Here is a 15,640-nt window from a genome sequence, read left to right as displayed (position 1 = left end):
ACTCCTTGTTGATTTTCTCGGTGCTCCCCTGAACTGGGTTCTTACCTTGGTGGGGTCTGAGGTTTTGCTGTCTTGCCCTCTGGAGCTGGGACCTTTAATCCAGGAATCCTGGAATGGTTTGAGTTGGGAAGGACCTTGGAGATCATCCAGGGACACCTCCCACTATCCCAGGGTGCTCCAAGCCCCATCCAGCCTGGCCTTGGACACTTCCAGCCACAGCTTCTCTGGGAAACATGCGAAGTCCTTCCCCGATGGATTATCCATGAATTCTCTCCCAGTCCAGAGCAGAATTCCTGGGGAGGTGGTCCTAGAGTGACACAAGTCAGGGAGTCCCCACTGTCACCACACTCCAGGTTTCCCCTACTGGAAATGGGAATCTGGGGTGTCGGGGCGGGAGGCTCTGGGAGCGGCATCCCTTGGGATGTCCCCCCCGACTCCCCGTCACCCGTGCCGGTGTCTTGCAGCCCACCCGGACCCCCACGTCATCGGCGTCCGGCGGCACGGCCGGGCCCTCGGGCTCGGCCTCGGCGTCCGGCGGGGAGATGAGCAGCAGCGAGCCCGGCACGCCCGCCCAGACCCCGCTGGTGGCTCCCGTCATCCCCACGCCGTCCCTCGGCTCCCCGGGGGCACCCCCGGTCCCCTCGCCCACCAAGGTGAGCTGTGCCCAGGTGAGCTCTGCCCTGAGCGGGGGTTTGCTGCCCCCTGACTGTCCCGGCTCCTGCCGGGTGTTTTGGAGCGGGATCTGAGAGAGCCTGAGGTGTCAGGCGGGGCTGTGTGGTCCCAGCTGGCCCTCGGGGGCTGCTCCAGCCAGCAGGATTCACCTTGGGAAGGAATTTGTGGCTTGAAGGGAGAGAAATCCTTAAGGATTGAGTTTGGGAATGGAGAACTCTCCTGTGCCCAGGTAAGCGCTGGGCTCTGTCAGTGCTCCCCAGCACTGGGAGGAGGAGGAGGAAGAGGGGAGGAAGAGGTGCCCTGGAGGGTCACTGGGCTGTGGGAGGAGCACTGGCACATTTTGGAGCTGGCCGGGACAGAGGCAGAGGCAGCACGGTTGGGAGGCCACTCCCAAAGAGAATTCCCAGTGCACCTCCATCCCTTCCCAGATCCCTGTGGGACACGGGTGGCATCAGAGCAGTTTGGCAGAGTTGAGGCTCTGAGTCGGAGCTTGATCCTGTGAAATCCAGAGGGCCCAGTTGGCAACACCCACTAGTGCTGGGAGAACTGGGGTGGAGGGACAGCAGGGGTGCACTGGGGGCCCTCCTGCCTTGGGATGCAAAGCCCTCCTGGAAAGATCCAGGATTTCCCAAATTCAGGGATTTTTAATCATTACAGAGTTATTCTCGTTTTGATCTTTAAAATACTTTTTCATCATTTCCATCCTGCTTTGATTAATGAATTAATTAAAGCTTAGGAGTGATTTGGGGCACAAGGCCAGGGAGGGAAGAATGGGACAGGACAAGGCTTTGGGATTGTGTGTGGAAGGGAGAGCTGGAGAAGGTACCCCGGGGTGGGAATAGGGGATGTCCCCACCCCTGTGTCCCCATTCCCAGGGCTCTCTGGTAACTGGTTTCTGGGACTGGGTGCAGAAGTGGCTTTTTTGGGGACATCAGAATGTCCAGCCTGGAAAAGCAGCAGAGGAGGAATCCATGGCATGTTCTGGATTTTTCCAAGACCTGTTCCTTGCTGTCACCCACCTTTGGGATTTGAAGCTTTAGCCCCTGTGGCTGCTGCCAGGGAGGGAGGTCACATCCCTTTGTCCCTGCAGCCCTTCCTGTGGGAATGCTGGCATCAGCCTTCCCCTGCCCCGGGAGCTGAGCTGCTGGAAAAGGACCTGGATCAGTTTTCCCTGGGGGGAGATCACCTGGAAATGATGTGGATGCTGCAGTGGGATCAGGCAGCCATGGCTTCTCTGAGCAACCTGCGCCAGGGCTTCACCACCCTCAGAGGCAGGAATTCCTTCCCAATATCCCATCTAATCCTGCTCTCTGCAGTGGGAAACCATTCCCCCTTGTCCTGCCACTCCAGGCCCTTGTCTCTTCTCAAACTGCCCCAAATATCGATGACAAAAGTCAGGCCAGGTTCCTTGGGCTTCCAGGAACATCCCCGGAGTTCTGCCTAAAGGATGTCTCCACTTCTTCCCTAATTCTTGGCTCGGTGTTGTAGGAGGAGGAGAATCTCCGTGCTCAGGTCAGGGACCTTGAGGAGAAGCTGGAGACGCTGAAAATCAAGCGGAATGAGGATAAAGCAAAGCTCAAGGAGCTGGAGAAGTACAAGATCCAGCTGGAGCAGGTGCAGGAATGGAAGAGCAAAATGCAGGAGCAGCAGGCTGAGCTCCAGAAGCGCCTGAAGGAGGCCAAGAAGGTGAGTGAGTGTCCCTGGGCATGGGGCAGTGCCCAGAGAGGTGACTCCAGGAGGAATTCCAGCCTTGACAAATTTTTCTGGGATGAAATTATCCAACTAAATCTCCCCTGGTGCCACTCGAGGTCCTTTCCTGTTCTCTAAATCGACATCAGATGTATTTGGGAATCAGGCTGAGCCAAGGTGGGACCTTGGATTCCTTATTCCCTCTCTTCCCAGGTGCTTCCCTTGTCCTTCTGTCTCCAGATGTTTCCCTCTTCTCTCTGTCTCTCCAAGTGCTTCCTTCTTCCCTCTCTCTCTCCAGGAATTCCAGGTGCTTCCCTTTCCCCCTCCCCTGTGCCTGCAGCTCTCAGGACTCCATCCAAGCAGCCGAGGAGCATTCCCTTCTCCCTGCCCTACTTTTCCACGGTGGATTCCTGGTTTCTTTCCCCAGGGATTTTTCTGTCTGCTCCTGTATTCCCTGTCTCCTTACCTTTGTCCTCACCTGCAGATGGTTTTCCTGCCAGGTTCTCTGGGTGTGGAGCAGGGAAGGAGAGGAGTGGGACACCCTGGAGCGCTGGGCCATCCCCTCCCATCCCAGATAAACCGGTGTCCATTGGATTTGGGAAAGCCTTGAGGAAGAATAATTTCCTGAGGGTTGTTGTGGGGTCTCTCCAGCGTTGTGGGGTGCCCTCACCTGCTGTCCTTGCCCACAGGAAGCCAAGGATGCCCTGGAAGCCAAGGAGAGGTACATGGAGGAGATGGCGGACACGGCCGACGCCATCGAGATGGCCACGCTGGACAAGGAGATGGCCGAGGAGCGGGCAGAGTCCCTGCAGCAGGAGGTGGATTCCCTCAAGGAGAAGGTGGAATACCTCACCATGGACCTGGAGATCCTCAAACACGAGATCGAGGAGAAAGGTGGGAAGGGAGAGGGACTTTGGGCTTGGAGAATGGGGAATGGGGCTGGGGTTAGGTGGGATATTGGGAAGGAATTCTTGTCTGTGAGGGTCCTGAGGCCCTGGAATGAATTTTTTCAGAGAAAAATGTGGCTGCTCCATCCCTGGAAGTGTCCAAGGCCAGGTTGGATGGGGCTTGGAGCACCCTGGGATAGTGGAAGGTGTCCCTGCCCATGTCAGGTGGTGGGAATGGGTGGGATTTAAGGTCCCTTCCCACCCAAACCAGTCTGGGATTCTGGGATTCTGATTTCTCCCTTCCTCCACAGGTTCTGACGGAGCAGCATCCAGCTACCAGGTCAAACAGCTGGAGGAGCAGAACGCCAGGCTCAAGGAGGCTCTTGTCAGGTAGGAGCCCACCTGTGCTTCCCAAAATTCCTTTCCAGGCTTCCTGTGCTCCCTAAGTCCCAGAGCACCAATCCCAATCCTTCTCTGGAGCAGCCCATGTCATTCCTGCTGATGGATCTGAGATTTTTGCTGAGCTCTTAAAGCATCCACAGGGAAGGGAGCGTCCCTTGTCACAGGGGATCAGTGGGGATGGGGACAAAATGAGCCACTCCAGACCTTTCCCGTGCCTCATTCCCTATGGGTGTGGTGCTTGGTATCCCAGCACTGTTCTCCACACCTGCCCAGCCCTGAGATCTGCCTTTCCCTGGATGATCCCGCTTTCCAGGGCTTGAGGCTCAAGGGCTTTTCATTTGGGAATCCACAGTCAAGAAGTTCAGCTGGGACCCATCCCTTGCTGTAAATGAGCTGAATTTTGGGAACGTTGCTCATGCCCCCACCAGGGAGAGGTTGATGGGGATGGAGCTCTGTTATCCTGGCTGGAGCAGGTGGGGGCTCCTGGCTCTCCTGGTGCCCCCCACAAGCAGTATCCAGGTGTGTGCTCCTGGGCTGGCCCTGAGGGGATCTGTGGCTGTCCCAGGATGCGAGACTTGTCCGCCTCGGAGAAGCAGGAGCACGTGAAGCTCCAGAAGCAGATGGAGAAGAAGAACACAGAGCTGGAGTCGCTGCGGCAGCAGCGGGAGAAGCTGCAGGAGGAGGTGAAGCAGGCGGAGAAGACGGTGGATGAGCTCAAGGAGCAGGTGAGGGACAGGTGGGATGGGATATTTGGGACCGTTTGTGGACATTCGTGGCAGTTTGGGGACATTTGGGGCGTTGAGACTCCTGGAGAGCCACGTGCAGTGATCCCACTGCAGGGACCAACACTCCTGGTCCCGTATTCCCTAATTCCAGACCCTACTCCAGCAGTGGGGCTGTGCTGGGCTCTGCCTGGATGTCGGTGACTCCTGAGCACAGGGCATGGACAGTGTTCCGTGCCCACCCATCCCACCTTCCTGCTGGGATGATGATGATGATCCTTCCTCAGAAAGCCCCTGGGAAGGATCCCTGTTCCTGCAATCCCTCCAGGCTGGGTCACACCTGCCATGGTTCAGGTGGGCTCTTGGCAGGGCAGAGCCCCCAAAATCCCCATTTCTCCACTAAAACTGTGCCGCCACATGCCGGGATGGATTGGGATGTGTGTCCTGGTGCACGGATGGATTGGGATGTGTGTCCCTGCAGGTGGACGCAGCACTGGGAGCCGAGGAGATGGTGGAGACTCTGACAGAGAGAAACCTGGATCTGGAGGAGAAGGTCCGGGAGCTGCGTGAGACCGTCGGGGACCTGGTAAGGCAGAATTCCCTGGGATAACAGCTGCTCCAGGGGGTCAGGATGAGGGGCTGGAATGACGGAGCTGCGCAGCCGGAGGGATTTGGGGACGCTGAGTGCTGGGACACGCCTGAGCCGCGCCGTGTGACTTTGTCCCCGCGGGGCCACCTCCCGGCAGGAAGCCATGAACGAGATGAACGACGAGCTGCAGGAGAACGCCCGGGAGACGGAGCTGGAGCTGCGGGAGCAGCTGGACATGGCCACGGCGCGCGTGCGCGAGGCCGAGAAGCGCGTGGAGGCCGCGCAGGAGACCGTGGCCGACTACCAGCAGACCATCAAAAAGTACCGGGAGCTCACGGCTCACCTGCAGGTGAGGCCCCCTGGGGACACCCCCAGCTCCTCCTGGAGATCACCTGGTGGCCAGGAGAGACAGGGGGAGCATCCTCTGGGAATGTCTGGTGGACCTGGGCACGGGAGGACACGGCTTGGAGCTGAGTGGGTTCCTTGTGGAGCTTCCATGAGGACCCCCTAGTGCCTTTTCCAACAGGGACAGGCTGGGACAGCTGGGAATGTCCAGCCTGGAGAAGGAAAGGCTTCAAGGAGACCTCAGAGCCCCTTCCAGGGCCTTAAAGGGGCTCCAGGAGAGCTGGAGAGGGGCTTGGGACAAGGGTTGGAGGGACAGGTCACAGGGAATGGCTTCCCACTGGAAAAGTGGAGATTTAGATGGGATATTGGGAAAAAGTTCTTCCCTGTGGGGGCTATGCCAGCCCTGGGCTCGGGTGTCCTGGCAGGGAAGGGAGCTGGGGAATGAGCCTGTGGATATTTCTGGGCTGGAACACGTTTGGTGCCTCTCCCTCTGCCTTCAGTGGGTGTTGCACAAGGAGCCCCCCAAGGAGGAGGTGCTGGGAGGTTTGGGGAGGGCTTTGCTGAGGGTCCCTGGTCTCCATGTCCCCGTGTCCCATCTCCTTGTGCCCAGGACGTGAACAGGGAGCTGATGAGCCAGCAGGAAGCGTCTGCAGAGAAGCAGCAGCAGCCGCCCCCTGAGATGTTCGACTTCAAGATCAAATTTGCTGAGACAAAAGCCCACGCCAAGGTAGGGCCAGCAGGAGACCTGGATGGGCTTATCCATGCCCTGGGACAGGCTCCAGGGTACTCCCAGAGTTGTGGCTGTCTCTGGATCCCTGGAAGTGTCCAAAGCCAGGCTGGACAGGGCTCGAAGCAGCCTGGGATAGTGGGAGGTGTCCCTGCCCATGACATGGGGTAGCACAGGATGGGCTTTAAAGTCCTTCCAACCCAAACCATTCCATGATTTTGGAGCCCTTCTGCTCGGCAGCCAGGCTGGGAGAACTGGGAGTGTTCACCTGGAGAAGGGAAGGCTCTGGGGAGACCTCAGGTCCCCTGTGAGAGCTTAAAGGGGTTCCAGGAGAGCTGGAGAGGGCCTGGGGACAAGGGGATGGAGCTCCAGGACACAGGGAATGGCTTCCCACTGCCAGAGAGCAGGGATAGATGGGACATTGGGAAGAAATTCTTCCCTGGGAGGGTGGGGAGGCCCTGGAATGGATTTCCAAAAGAAACTCTGGCTACCCCACCCCTGGAAGTGTCCAAGGTCAGGCTGGAGCACCCCGGACTAGTGGAAGGGGCCCATGGCAGGGGGTTGTCGTCGTAGGACACGGAAGAAAGATGAGAGACTCCAAATATTTCAGAAGGCAAAGAGCATGGAAAAAAAGCTTCATTGTCTAATTGTACCTACCTTTTATAAGGTGTTCCCATACAGACTTAACATGCTTGGTGAATAGGAACAGCACCTCTCTAATGCCGTTGGTTAAACTAGAGAAACAGCAAAAACTCCACCTGGACAAAGACTGTTTTGAGAAAGGAGAGTTGTTGGCCAAGATTCTTTTGAGAAGAAGCTTTCTTGGGAAGTTTTTCCTTGGGAAAAAGTTAGCAGCTGCTAGCAGGCGAAAATCTCTCAGACCCAGAAATATCAGGCCCACGGGGGGTGGCCCTGGCTTGGTTGGGAGATCCCAGACAGGCATTGAGGCGTTCTCCGAAGGAACAGCATCCCATGATTTATCCCCCCTGAGCTGGGGAGGCTCCGGAGCAGCCGTGTGACCGCGTGTCCCCTCAGGCCATCGAGATGGAGCTGCGGCAGATGGAAGTGCAGCAGGCCAACCGCCACGTGTCCCTCCTCACCTCCTTCATGCCCGACAGCTTCCTGCGGCACGGCGGCGACCACGACTGCGTCCTGGTGCTCCTGCTCATCCCGCGCCTCATCTGCAAGGTGGGACAGGCTGGGGACAGCCCAGGCTGGGAAAGGACACCTTTGTCCCCAGGGGGATGTGGTTCTCCCATCCCACATCCCTTCTTTCCACGCTGCTGAGCTGTGGAATTAAGCACCACCAGCTCTTTTTGGGGTGCTGTTGTTACTTCCGTTTAAAAAATGGAATTCCCGGGGGAACTGGGGGTTTTGAGTGTTTACTGTTCCCAAAGTTTTGAGTGACTGGAGTCGCCATGCCTGGAGGGGTTCAGGTGGGATATTGGGAAAATTCCTTCTGGCAAGAGGTGTCCAGCCCTGGCACAGCTGCTCAGGACAGTGGTGGGGTCCCCAGCTCCGTGAATGTGGCACTTGGGGACATTGTCAGTGGTGGTGCTGGGGGAACAGCTGGGCTCAATGGTCTTAAGGGACTTTTCCAACCTAAATAATTCCGTGGTTCCACGACGATGAAGTGGTCTGTGTGGGAAACGGATTTGTAGAGAATTCTCAAAGCCTGACAGAAGGCTCCCAAAGTTTACATACAAATACATACAATGTGAGTAGGTACTGCATCCTGCATTCTTTTATTCCGTTTTCAGTCTCACGTGAAGGGTGAGACAATGCAGATGTTATAATTCACGCCATTATAATCAGAAGCCAAACTATTTCCTAATCACAACACATTATAAGCATTTCTTGGCCTATCAGCTTCTGCCACACAATGTTGTTGATGCCCTAAAGCCAATCATCTAAAATTACCCCTCGTGCGTCCTACTACAATGCACCTTTCGCAGTTCTATTTCTCCAAAGCATCCAGTCTTATTTGCAAGGCCGGAATTTGAAACTTGTTTCCAGTTCCATTTCTCTCTCGAACAATGCCTGTCCTATTCCATGGTATTTCTAAATCAGCATTTCTTATCTCCAAGTTTGCATACAGATGCATCCTATGTGAGCCTTCCGTCAGGCTTTCAGAATTCTCTACAAATCCATTTCCCACATTCTGGGAGAAGAGAAGGGGAGGAAGCAGCCCCGGGGCGGTGACTCAGCGGTGGGAGCGCTGCTCCACCGCCGTGCCAGTGGTCACTTTACAAGGACACGTCACTTTTTGGGGGCTGCAGGGGCTGTTATCCGTGGCTCAGCGGGACACAGAAGGGAAACATGGGATGCCCTGAAGGATTTCCCTGTCCCCCGCAGGCCGAGCTGATCAGCAAACAGGCGCAGGAGAGGTTCGAGCTGAGCGAGAGCTGCGCGGAGCGGGCGGGGCTGCGAGGAGCCGCGGGCGAGCAGCTCAGCTTCGCCGCCGGCCTCGTCTATTCCCTGAGCCTGCTCCAGGCCACGCTCCACAAATACGAGCAGTGAGTGCCCGCCCCGGCCCGTCCCTTCCCTCCCTCTGCGCCCGGAGTTCCAGGGATTTGGGGAGCCGGGCTGGGAAAGGGGGGTGGGATGGATTTTATTGCCTCGCCATGGGGTCATTTCTCTGTGACCCTCCTCGTGTGTCTGTCCCAAGGGGTGACATGGAAAGGGAGTTTGGGAGCTGGGCTAGGAAAAAACGGAAAACCAGTGGGATCCCTTTCTCCGTGACCTCTGTGTGTCCCCCAAGAGATCACACAGGATCCTGGGAGCTGGGCTGGAACAAAGCTGGGGGATCTGTCTCTCCAGGACCTCTCAGTGTCCCTCTCAAAGGGTGGCAATGGAACGGATTCTGGGGGCCAGAATCCCCCTTATTCCCTTGTGAGGATCCACTTCTCCATGGCCAGTCTGTGTCCTTCCCAAGGGGTGACATGGGAAGGGATTTTGGGAACCAGGCTAGAAAAAAGCGGTGGGATCCCTTTATTCCCTTATGAGGATCCTCTTCTCTGTGTGTCCTTCCCAAGAGATGGCACATGAAGGGATTTTGGGAGCCAGTCTAGAAAAAACCAGCAGGATCCCCTTCTCTGTGACCTCTCAGTGTCCTTCCCAAGGGGTGCCATGGGAAGGGATTTTGGGAACCGGGCTAGAAAAGAAGGCTGGGTTCCCCTTCTCCTTCCCAAGAGGTGACACATGAAGGAATTTTGGGAGCCAGGCTAGAAAAAACCAGCAGGACTCCCTTGTTCCCTTGTGAGGGGTCACATCTCCCTGAACCTCCCTGGGAAGGAGCCAGTGCTCCAGCACCAGCCAGGTCATGGCTGTGTCCCTGTCCCCAGGCCGGCAGGGCTCCAATTTGCCATGTCCTGCCCGGAGACACACTCATCCCCTTTGTCCCTGTCCCCTCAGGGCCCTGAACCGCTGCAGTGTGGAGGTGTACAAGAAGGTGGGGACCCTGTACCCCGAGATGAGCGTCCACGAGCGCTCCCTGGACTTCCTGATCGAGCTGCTGCACAAGGACCAGCTGGACGAGACCGTCAACGTGGAGCCGCTCACCAAAGCCATCAAGTACTACCAGGTGGGGCTGGGGGGGTGACACTGAGGGCAGGTGACGCCTCACCTGTGGGATATCCAGCCCCTGGGCCGTGGATCAGCTGGGATTTAGCTCCTTTTGGCGGCCCTTTCCTTTGGGTGATGTCCCCTGCTCTGTGTCCCTGGGGGATCTGGTTTTCCTGTCCCACATTCCTCCCTTCCACGCTGCTGACCTGTGGAATTAAGCACCACCAGCTCTTTTGGGGCACTGTCGTTACTTCCATATTAAAAATGGCCCAAACCCTCAAAATTTGGGGTGGGTTGGTTTGGTTTTTTTTTTTTGAGTGTTCCCACACTGGATTTTTCCGTGTGTGCCAACACCTGTGGGTGCTGATCCTGCCATTCCCACAGCACCTGTACAGCATCCACCTGGCCGACCAGGCTGAGGACTGCACCCTGCAGCTGGCCGACCACATCAAGGTGAGTAGGGACAACCCTTCCCTGATCCCTCTTTTCCACCTTTGTGTCCCCCAGGATCCCTGTGGGAGGGGAGGTGCCCCTGCTGCCGCTCCCCAGTGCAGCCACTCTTCCCCAGTGGTGGCACTGGGGTCAGGGAATGGGGACATGGGGACGAGAAGAGCGGGAATGGGGATGTGGAGACCCTCGTGTCTCAGGGTGGGGGTTGTTTCCTGGATTTCCCAAGGGAAGAACCAACATCCTGCATCCCCTGGGTAAAACCAAAACAGACCAAAAGTTACCTGACTGCCTCAGCCCGTTTCCCTGCTCCTGAACATCCTGGGGTGGTGGCAGGCTCCATCCTGGAATTCCTGGGACCCCTCCTGTCCCTGTCCCTTTGCTGAGGCTCCCTGTGCCTGTGCCCACAGTTCACCCAGAGTGCCTTGGACTGCATGGGGGTGGAGGTGTGCCGGCTGCGGGCCTTCCTCCAGGTAGGATCTTCCTCCAGGTAGGATCTTCTCCAGGTAGCACCTGCCAGGATGGCTGGGCACGTCCCAACTTCCTGCTGTCCCCGTGTCCCTCTGTCTGAGATCCCTTCTCATCCCTCTGTCTGATGTCCTTCTCTGTCTCCATGTCCCTCTAAAATCCCTCTGTCTCCTCATGTCCCTCTGAGGTCCCTCTCTGTGTTTGTCAGAGCTCCCTCTGCCTAAGGTCCCTCTGTGTCCCCGTGTCCCTCTGAGGTGCCTCCATGTCCCTCTCTCTCCCTGTGACCTTCTGAGGTCCCTCTGTCTACAGTCCCTCTTGTCCCCATGCCCCTCTGAGGTCCGTATGTCCCAGTGTCCCTCTAATGTCCCTCTCTCCCTGTGTCCCTCTGAGGTTCCCTCCATCTGAGGTCCCTTTGTGTCCCCATGTCCCTCTGTCCCCATGTCCCTCTGAGATCCGTCTAAGTCCCTCTGTCCCTGTGCCCCTCCCTGTCCCTGTGTCCCCTCTGAGGTCCCCATGTCCTGATGTCCCTCTGAGGTCCCCATGTCCCTCCATGTCCCTCTGAGGTCCCTCTCTCTCCCTGTGTCCCTCTGAGGTCCCTCTCTCTAAGGTCCCTCGTGTCCCCACGTCCCTCTGTCCCCATGTCCCTCTGAGATCCGTCTAAGTCCCTCCGTCCCTGTGCCCCTCCCTGTATCCCTCTGAGGTCCCCGCGTCCCGATGTCCCTCTGAGGTCCCTCTGTGTCCCCAGGCCGGGCAGGAGGTGGCCGACCTGGCCATCCTGCTCAAGGACCTGGAGACGTCGTGCAGCGACATCCGCCAGTTCTGCAAGAAGATCCGGCGCCGCATGCCGGGCACGGACGCGCCGGGAATTCCCGCGGCCCTGGGATTCGGAGCGCAGGTGAGCAGGGCAGGGACGCCCCTCAGGCACAAACTGGGAGCTCTGAGATGCACTGGGCTGGCAGCAAACGCCCCGGGACAGCTGGGCAGCAGCTCAGGGTGGAGGGAAGTGGTGGGAACTGAGCTGGGATCGTGGAATCAGGGATTGGTTTAGGTTGGAAAATCCCTCGGAGATCACCGAGTGCGACTACCCTGCCAGCACTGCTGAGGCCATCACTGACCACGTGATCCGTGTGGATGTTAAACCCCCCAGGGATGGGGACTTCCCCCTGTCCTGGGCAGTTGTGCCAGGGTGGGACAGCCCTTCCCAGGAGGAATTTTCCCAATATCCAAGCTGGCACAGCCTGAGGCCGTTCCCTCTCCTCCTGTCCCTGTTCCCTGGGATAAGATCCCAAATCCGCTCCCCGGCTGCCGCCTCCTGTCAGGGAGTTGTGCAGAGCCACAGGGTCCCCCCGATCCCTCTTTTGTCCAGGCTGAGCCCCTTTCCCAGCTCCCTCAGCCGCCCCTGGAGCTCCTTCCCTGGACACAATGGATGTGTCATCTGGATTTTGTGTTCCCATCTCGGATGGACACCTGGATTCCCACCCAGGACCTGGTTCCCCTCCACCTTCCCGTTATTTCCCCCAATCCCAGCGACGATCCCGGGGCACGTGTGGATTCCAGGAGCCCACAATGTCCGTGTCGTTCCCTCTCATCCCGTTTTTCCCCTGCCAGGTGTCGGACACGCTGCTGGAATGCCGGAAGCACCTGACGTGGGTGGTGGCCGTGCTGCAGGAGGTGGCGGCGGCCGGGGCGCAGCTGATCGCGCCGCTGGCCGAGAACGAGGGGCTGCCGGCCCCACGCCTCGAGGAGCTGGCCTTCAAAGTCAGCGAGCAGGTGGGACATCCCTCCTTTTCCTTCCCATTCCCTTTCCCTTTTCCTTCCTTCCTTCCCTCCCTCCCTCCCTCCCTCCCTCCTCCCACCCTTCCTACCATTCCCAGCTGGAATGCTGCCAGGGAATGCCACGTGCACGGTGCCTCGTCCTGCAGCTCCGTGGTTCTCTCTGAGGGCATGTGGTGGGGTTTTGCCAGGTGTTTGCAGGGTATCCCATCCGTATTCCCACATTCCATCGCCATTCATAGGGAATGATCGTGGGGAATTCTTGTAGAGAGAGGAGAAGTCCCCCCCTGAGCCTCCGTTTCTCCAGGCTGAGCCCCCTCAGCTCTCCAGAGCCTTTTCCATCTCTTTCCCTGGGCACAATGGATGTGGTGTCTCGGGATTTTGTGCCGATTTTGGTGTAATTGCGGTGAAGGGACAAGGGGTGGGGGTTCGTGTAAATCGTCCACTTGTGGTCGGTGTTACGTTGATTTTTGCGCGTGGAATTTTTTTGCGTTCTGTCGGTTGGATTTGTTGATGGAAGTGAAGGTTTTGTCTTGGATGTGGATTTTAAGGATGATTCTTAAACATCCGAGGGACACCCTTAAACATCAGAGGAACATCCTAAACATCCGAGGGACACCCTTAAACATCAGGGAGACACCCTTGAATATCAGAGGAACATCCTTGACCATCAGAGGGAAACACCAGTCGTGGGATGTGGGTCAGGGGCTGTGAGCCCGGCCCAGGGCCACCACCCACATCCTTCCCATCTTTCCCAGATTTACGGCTCCCAGGGCATCAATCCCTACGAGTGCCTGCGCCAGTCCTGCAGCATCCTCATGGCCACCATGAACAAGATGGCCACGGCCATGCAGGAGGGCGAGTACGACGCCGACCGCCCGCAGAACAAGGTGGGTTGGGCTCTGTTCTGTCACTGCCCACGGTCACCAGGGGGCTGTGGGTGACCAGCACAGGGAGCTGGGCAGCTGCAGGGTCTGGGATTCTTCCTAAAATCCCGATTGTCCCCGCTGGTCCAGCCCACGCCGCCGGCGGAGCTCCGGGCGGCCGCGCTCCGGGCGGAGATCACGGATGCTGAGGGGCTGGGGCTGAAGCTGGAGGACAGGGAGACGGTCATCAAGGAGCTGAAGAAGTCCCTCAAGATCAAGGTGAGGTGCTCCTCACTGATCCCTGCCTTCCTGGCTCCTCCTCACCCATCCCTGCCTTCCTGGCTGCTGTGGGATTCACCTCCACACTCCTGGTGACATCCTACCTACGGAGATGCCGATCCCAAGCCCCCATCCAGGTCTCCTGGGGATGTTTTTCCCGTGGGCAGGGAGGCGCTGCCATCCAGATCTCGCCCCCACCGTGTCCTGGGGTGCACGGGGTGGGAGCTGGGAGCTGTTGTGGGTTCCAGCTGTGGGTGCTGGTGATTTGGGGGCTCCCCGGAGCTCCCTGATTCCCTTGCCTGCCGCTCCAGGGCGAGGAGCTCAGCGAGGCCAACGTGCGGCTCAGCCTGCTGGAGAAGAAGCTGGACAGCGCGTCCAAGGACGCGGATGACCGCGTGGAAAAGATCCAGACCAAGCTGGATGAGACCCAGACGCTGCTCAAAAAGAAGGAGAAGTGAGTTTGGGGGTGTGCAGCTGGTGGAGCTCATCCAGAGGAAGCCACGGAGCTGCTCCAGGAGCTGGATTCCCTCTGCTCTGGAGCCGGGCTGGGAGGGCTGGGAATGTTCCCCTGGAGAAGGGAGGGCTCCAGGGAGAGCTCAGAGCCCCTTCCAGTGCCTAAAGGGGCTCCAGGAGAGCTGGAGAGGGACTGGGGACAAGGAAATGGAGGGACAGGATGAGGGAGTCCTGGATCAGGAGCATCCCTGGCCTCACACATCCCTCCGTGTGCTCCTCCCAGGGAGTTTGAGGAGACCATGGACGCTCTCCAGGCTGACATTGACCAGCTGGAGTCAGAGAAGGTGGAGCTGAAGCAGCGCCTGAACAACCAGTCCAAGAGGACCATTGAGGGGCTGCGGGGGGCCCCGGCCTCGGGCGTGGCCTCCATCGTGTCCGGCATCGCCGGAGGTGAGTGACCAGCGGCCCTGGACACGGCTGGAACGGGGCTGGGCTGTCTCCCTGGCACAGGAGTGACCAAGAATTTGGGAAAATGCTGCTCCCACTGCAGCTCCTGGCTCTCGTGGAGCCACAGCCTCTCCCACATTCCCCCAGTGGTGGCTTCCAGGAATGTTGCTGGCACGTTCTCATTCCCAAAGGAGCAGGAGCGGCCTGGGAGCTCCGTGCCAAACCTCTGGCTCTGGGGGAGCATTGCAGGGGTGCTGCTTGGGTCACTCCCAGCTGCTGGGAATGGGGTCAGCCCCAGATTGTCCAGTGGGAGCTCCAGCCGCAGCTCTTCTCCTGCCCAATCCGGGCCTTTAATCCTGATTTTTCTTGTCTCTCCTGGCCCCTCTCTCTGTGCTGCAGAGGAACAGCAGCGAGGTACGGACACACCCTGCATGCAGCCCCCAGTGCATGGAGGGGAGAGGAAATCCCGGGACACCCAAACCCTGGGACACGGCTCCGTTTGGGAGCCAGGGAAGGATCCAGGTCCTGCTCGGATGCTGCTGGCCCTGGTTGGAAAGGGAGGGATGAGCATGGAACTGTGGTGGATGCGGAGTGGGGTGACCCCCACCTGGAGAGCCTGGGGAAGGGGCACTGGGAGTTGGTGGGACTCCTCCAGGGAGGTGACAGCACGCTGTGTCCCTGTGCCACCGTCACGGGTGGCACCGCTGACGTGGGCGCCCCTCCGCAGGTGTCGGTGCCGGGCAGGTGCCGGGAGGCGGCTCCGGACCTGTCCAGGTGAAGGATTCACCCCTCCTGCTCCAGCAGATCGACGCCCTCCAGCTCTCCCTGAAACACCTCAAGAACGAGAACAACCTGCTCAAGGTCGGGGGGGAATGGGACGGGATCCCTGTGGGATGTGTTCCCTGTGGGATGGAATCCATGTGGAATGTGGGATGTGATCCCTGTGGGATATGGGATGAGCTGGAGAACAGGCTCTCATCTGGAGGGTTCCAGGGGAAGGGGCTGAGAGCGGGCTCAGCACTGGGAGCTGGGAATGCCGATGGAACTGGGGGATCTGGGGGTGCTGGTGATGTCCCTGCCAGCCCTGGTCCCCTCGGTCCAGACACCACTGAATCGGATTAATTGATTCATTGATTAATGAACACCCCACGGGGCACAGCAGCAGATAATCCAATTACCCAACTCTTGTAACGGATATTAATTCATGGGCGGGATGCAGCAGCTCGTTAACAGCTCCCAGCTCCAACCACCCAAAAGTGCAAGCCCCGTGTCACTTCCATGGCCGTCCCAGGGCCTTTTCCTGGCGTTTT

The 15,640-nt window shown here is 58.4% G+C and overlaps 1 protein-coding gene across 7 annotated transcripts in view; it reads left to right on the top strand.

Moving 5' to 3' along the window:
• The window catches only part of DCTN1 (dynactin subunit 1), a 49,923-nt gene that overhangs the window by 32,308 nt on the left and 1,975 nt on the right, over window positions 1-15,640 (top strand). For 5 of the 7 annotated variants that reach the window (XM_066185145.1, XM_066185144.1, XM_066185143.1 and 2 more), the window contains 21 exons: window positions 465-653; window positions 2,161-2,358; window positions 3,051-3,255; window positions 3,560-3,638; window positions 4,216-4,375; window positions 4,854-4,958; window positions 5,119-5,310; window positions 5,917-6,033; window positions 7,069-7,221; window positions 8,389-8,549; window positions 9,448-9,616; window positions 9,982-10,050; window positions 10,455-10,517; window positions 11,258-11,407; window positions 12,121-12,282; window positions 13,044-13,175; window positions 13,302-13,430; window positions 13,742-13,884; window positions 14,167-14,333; window positions 14,730-14,744; window positions 15,058-15,191. In XM_066185145.1, the coding sequence (XP_066041242.1) occupies window positions 465-653; window positions 2,161-2,358; window positions 3,051-3,255; window positions 3,560-3,638; window positions 4,216-4,375; window positions 4,854-4,958; window positions 5,119-5,310; window positions 5,917-6,033; window positions 7,069-7,221; window positions 8,389-8,549; window positions 9,448-9,616; window positions 9,982-10,050; window positions 10,455-10,517; window positions 11,258-11,407; window positions 12,121-12,282; window positions 13,044-13,175; window positions 13,302-13,430; window positions 13,742-13,884; window positions 14,167-14,333; window positions 14,730-14,744; window positions 15,058-15,191 (2,892 nt within the window). The remainder of the gene's footprint in view (window positions 1-464; window positions 654-2,160; window positions 2,359-3,050; window positions 3,256-3,559; window positions 3,639-4,215; window positions 4,376-4,853; window positions 4,959-5,118; window positions 5,311-5,916; window positions 6,034-7,068; window positions 7,222-8,388; window positions 8,550-9,447; window positions 9,617-9,981; window positions 10,051-10,454; window positions 10,518-11,257; window positions 11,408-12,120; window positions 12,283-13,043; window positions 13,176-13,301; window positions 13,431-13,741; window positions 13,885-14,166; window positions 14,334-14,729; window positions 14,745-15,057; window positions 15,192-15,640) is intronic. The other 2 variants (XM_066185142.1, XM_066185147.1) reach the window with 1 other exon arrangement.

This window comes from Chamaea fasciata, unplaced genomic scaffold (assembly GCF_029207755.1).
Source record: "Chamaea fasciata isolate MVZ Bird 193981 ecotype frontalis unplaced genomic scaffold, bChaFas1.0.hap1 SCAF_6, whole genome shotgun sequence".
NCBI classification, from domain to species: Eukaryota; Metazoa; Chordata; class Aves; order Passeriformes; family Sylviidae; genus Chamaea; species Chamaea fasciata.
This window is presented reverse-complemented; position numbering and strand designations above follow the sequence as displayed.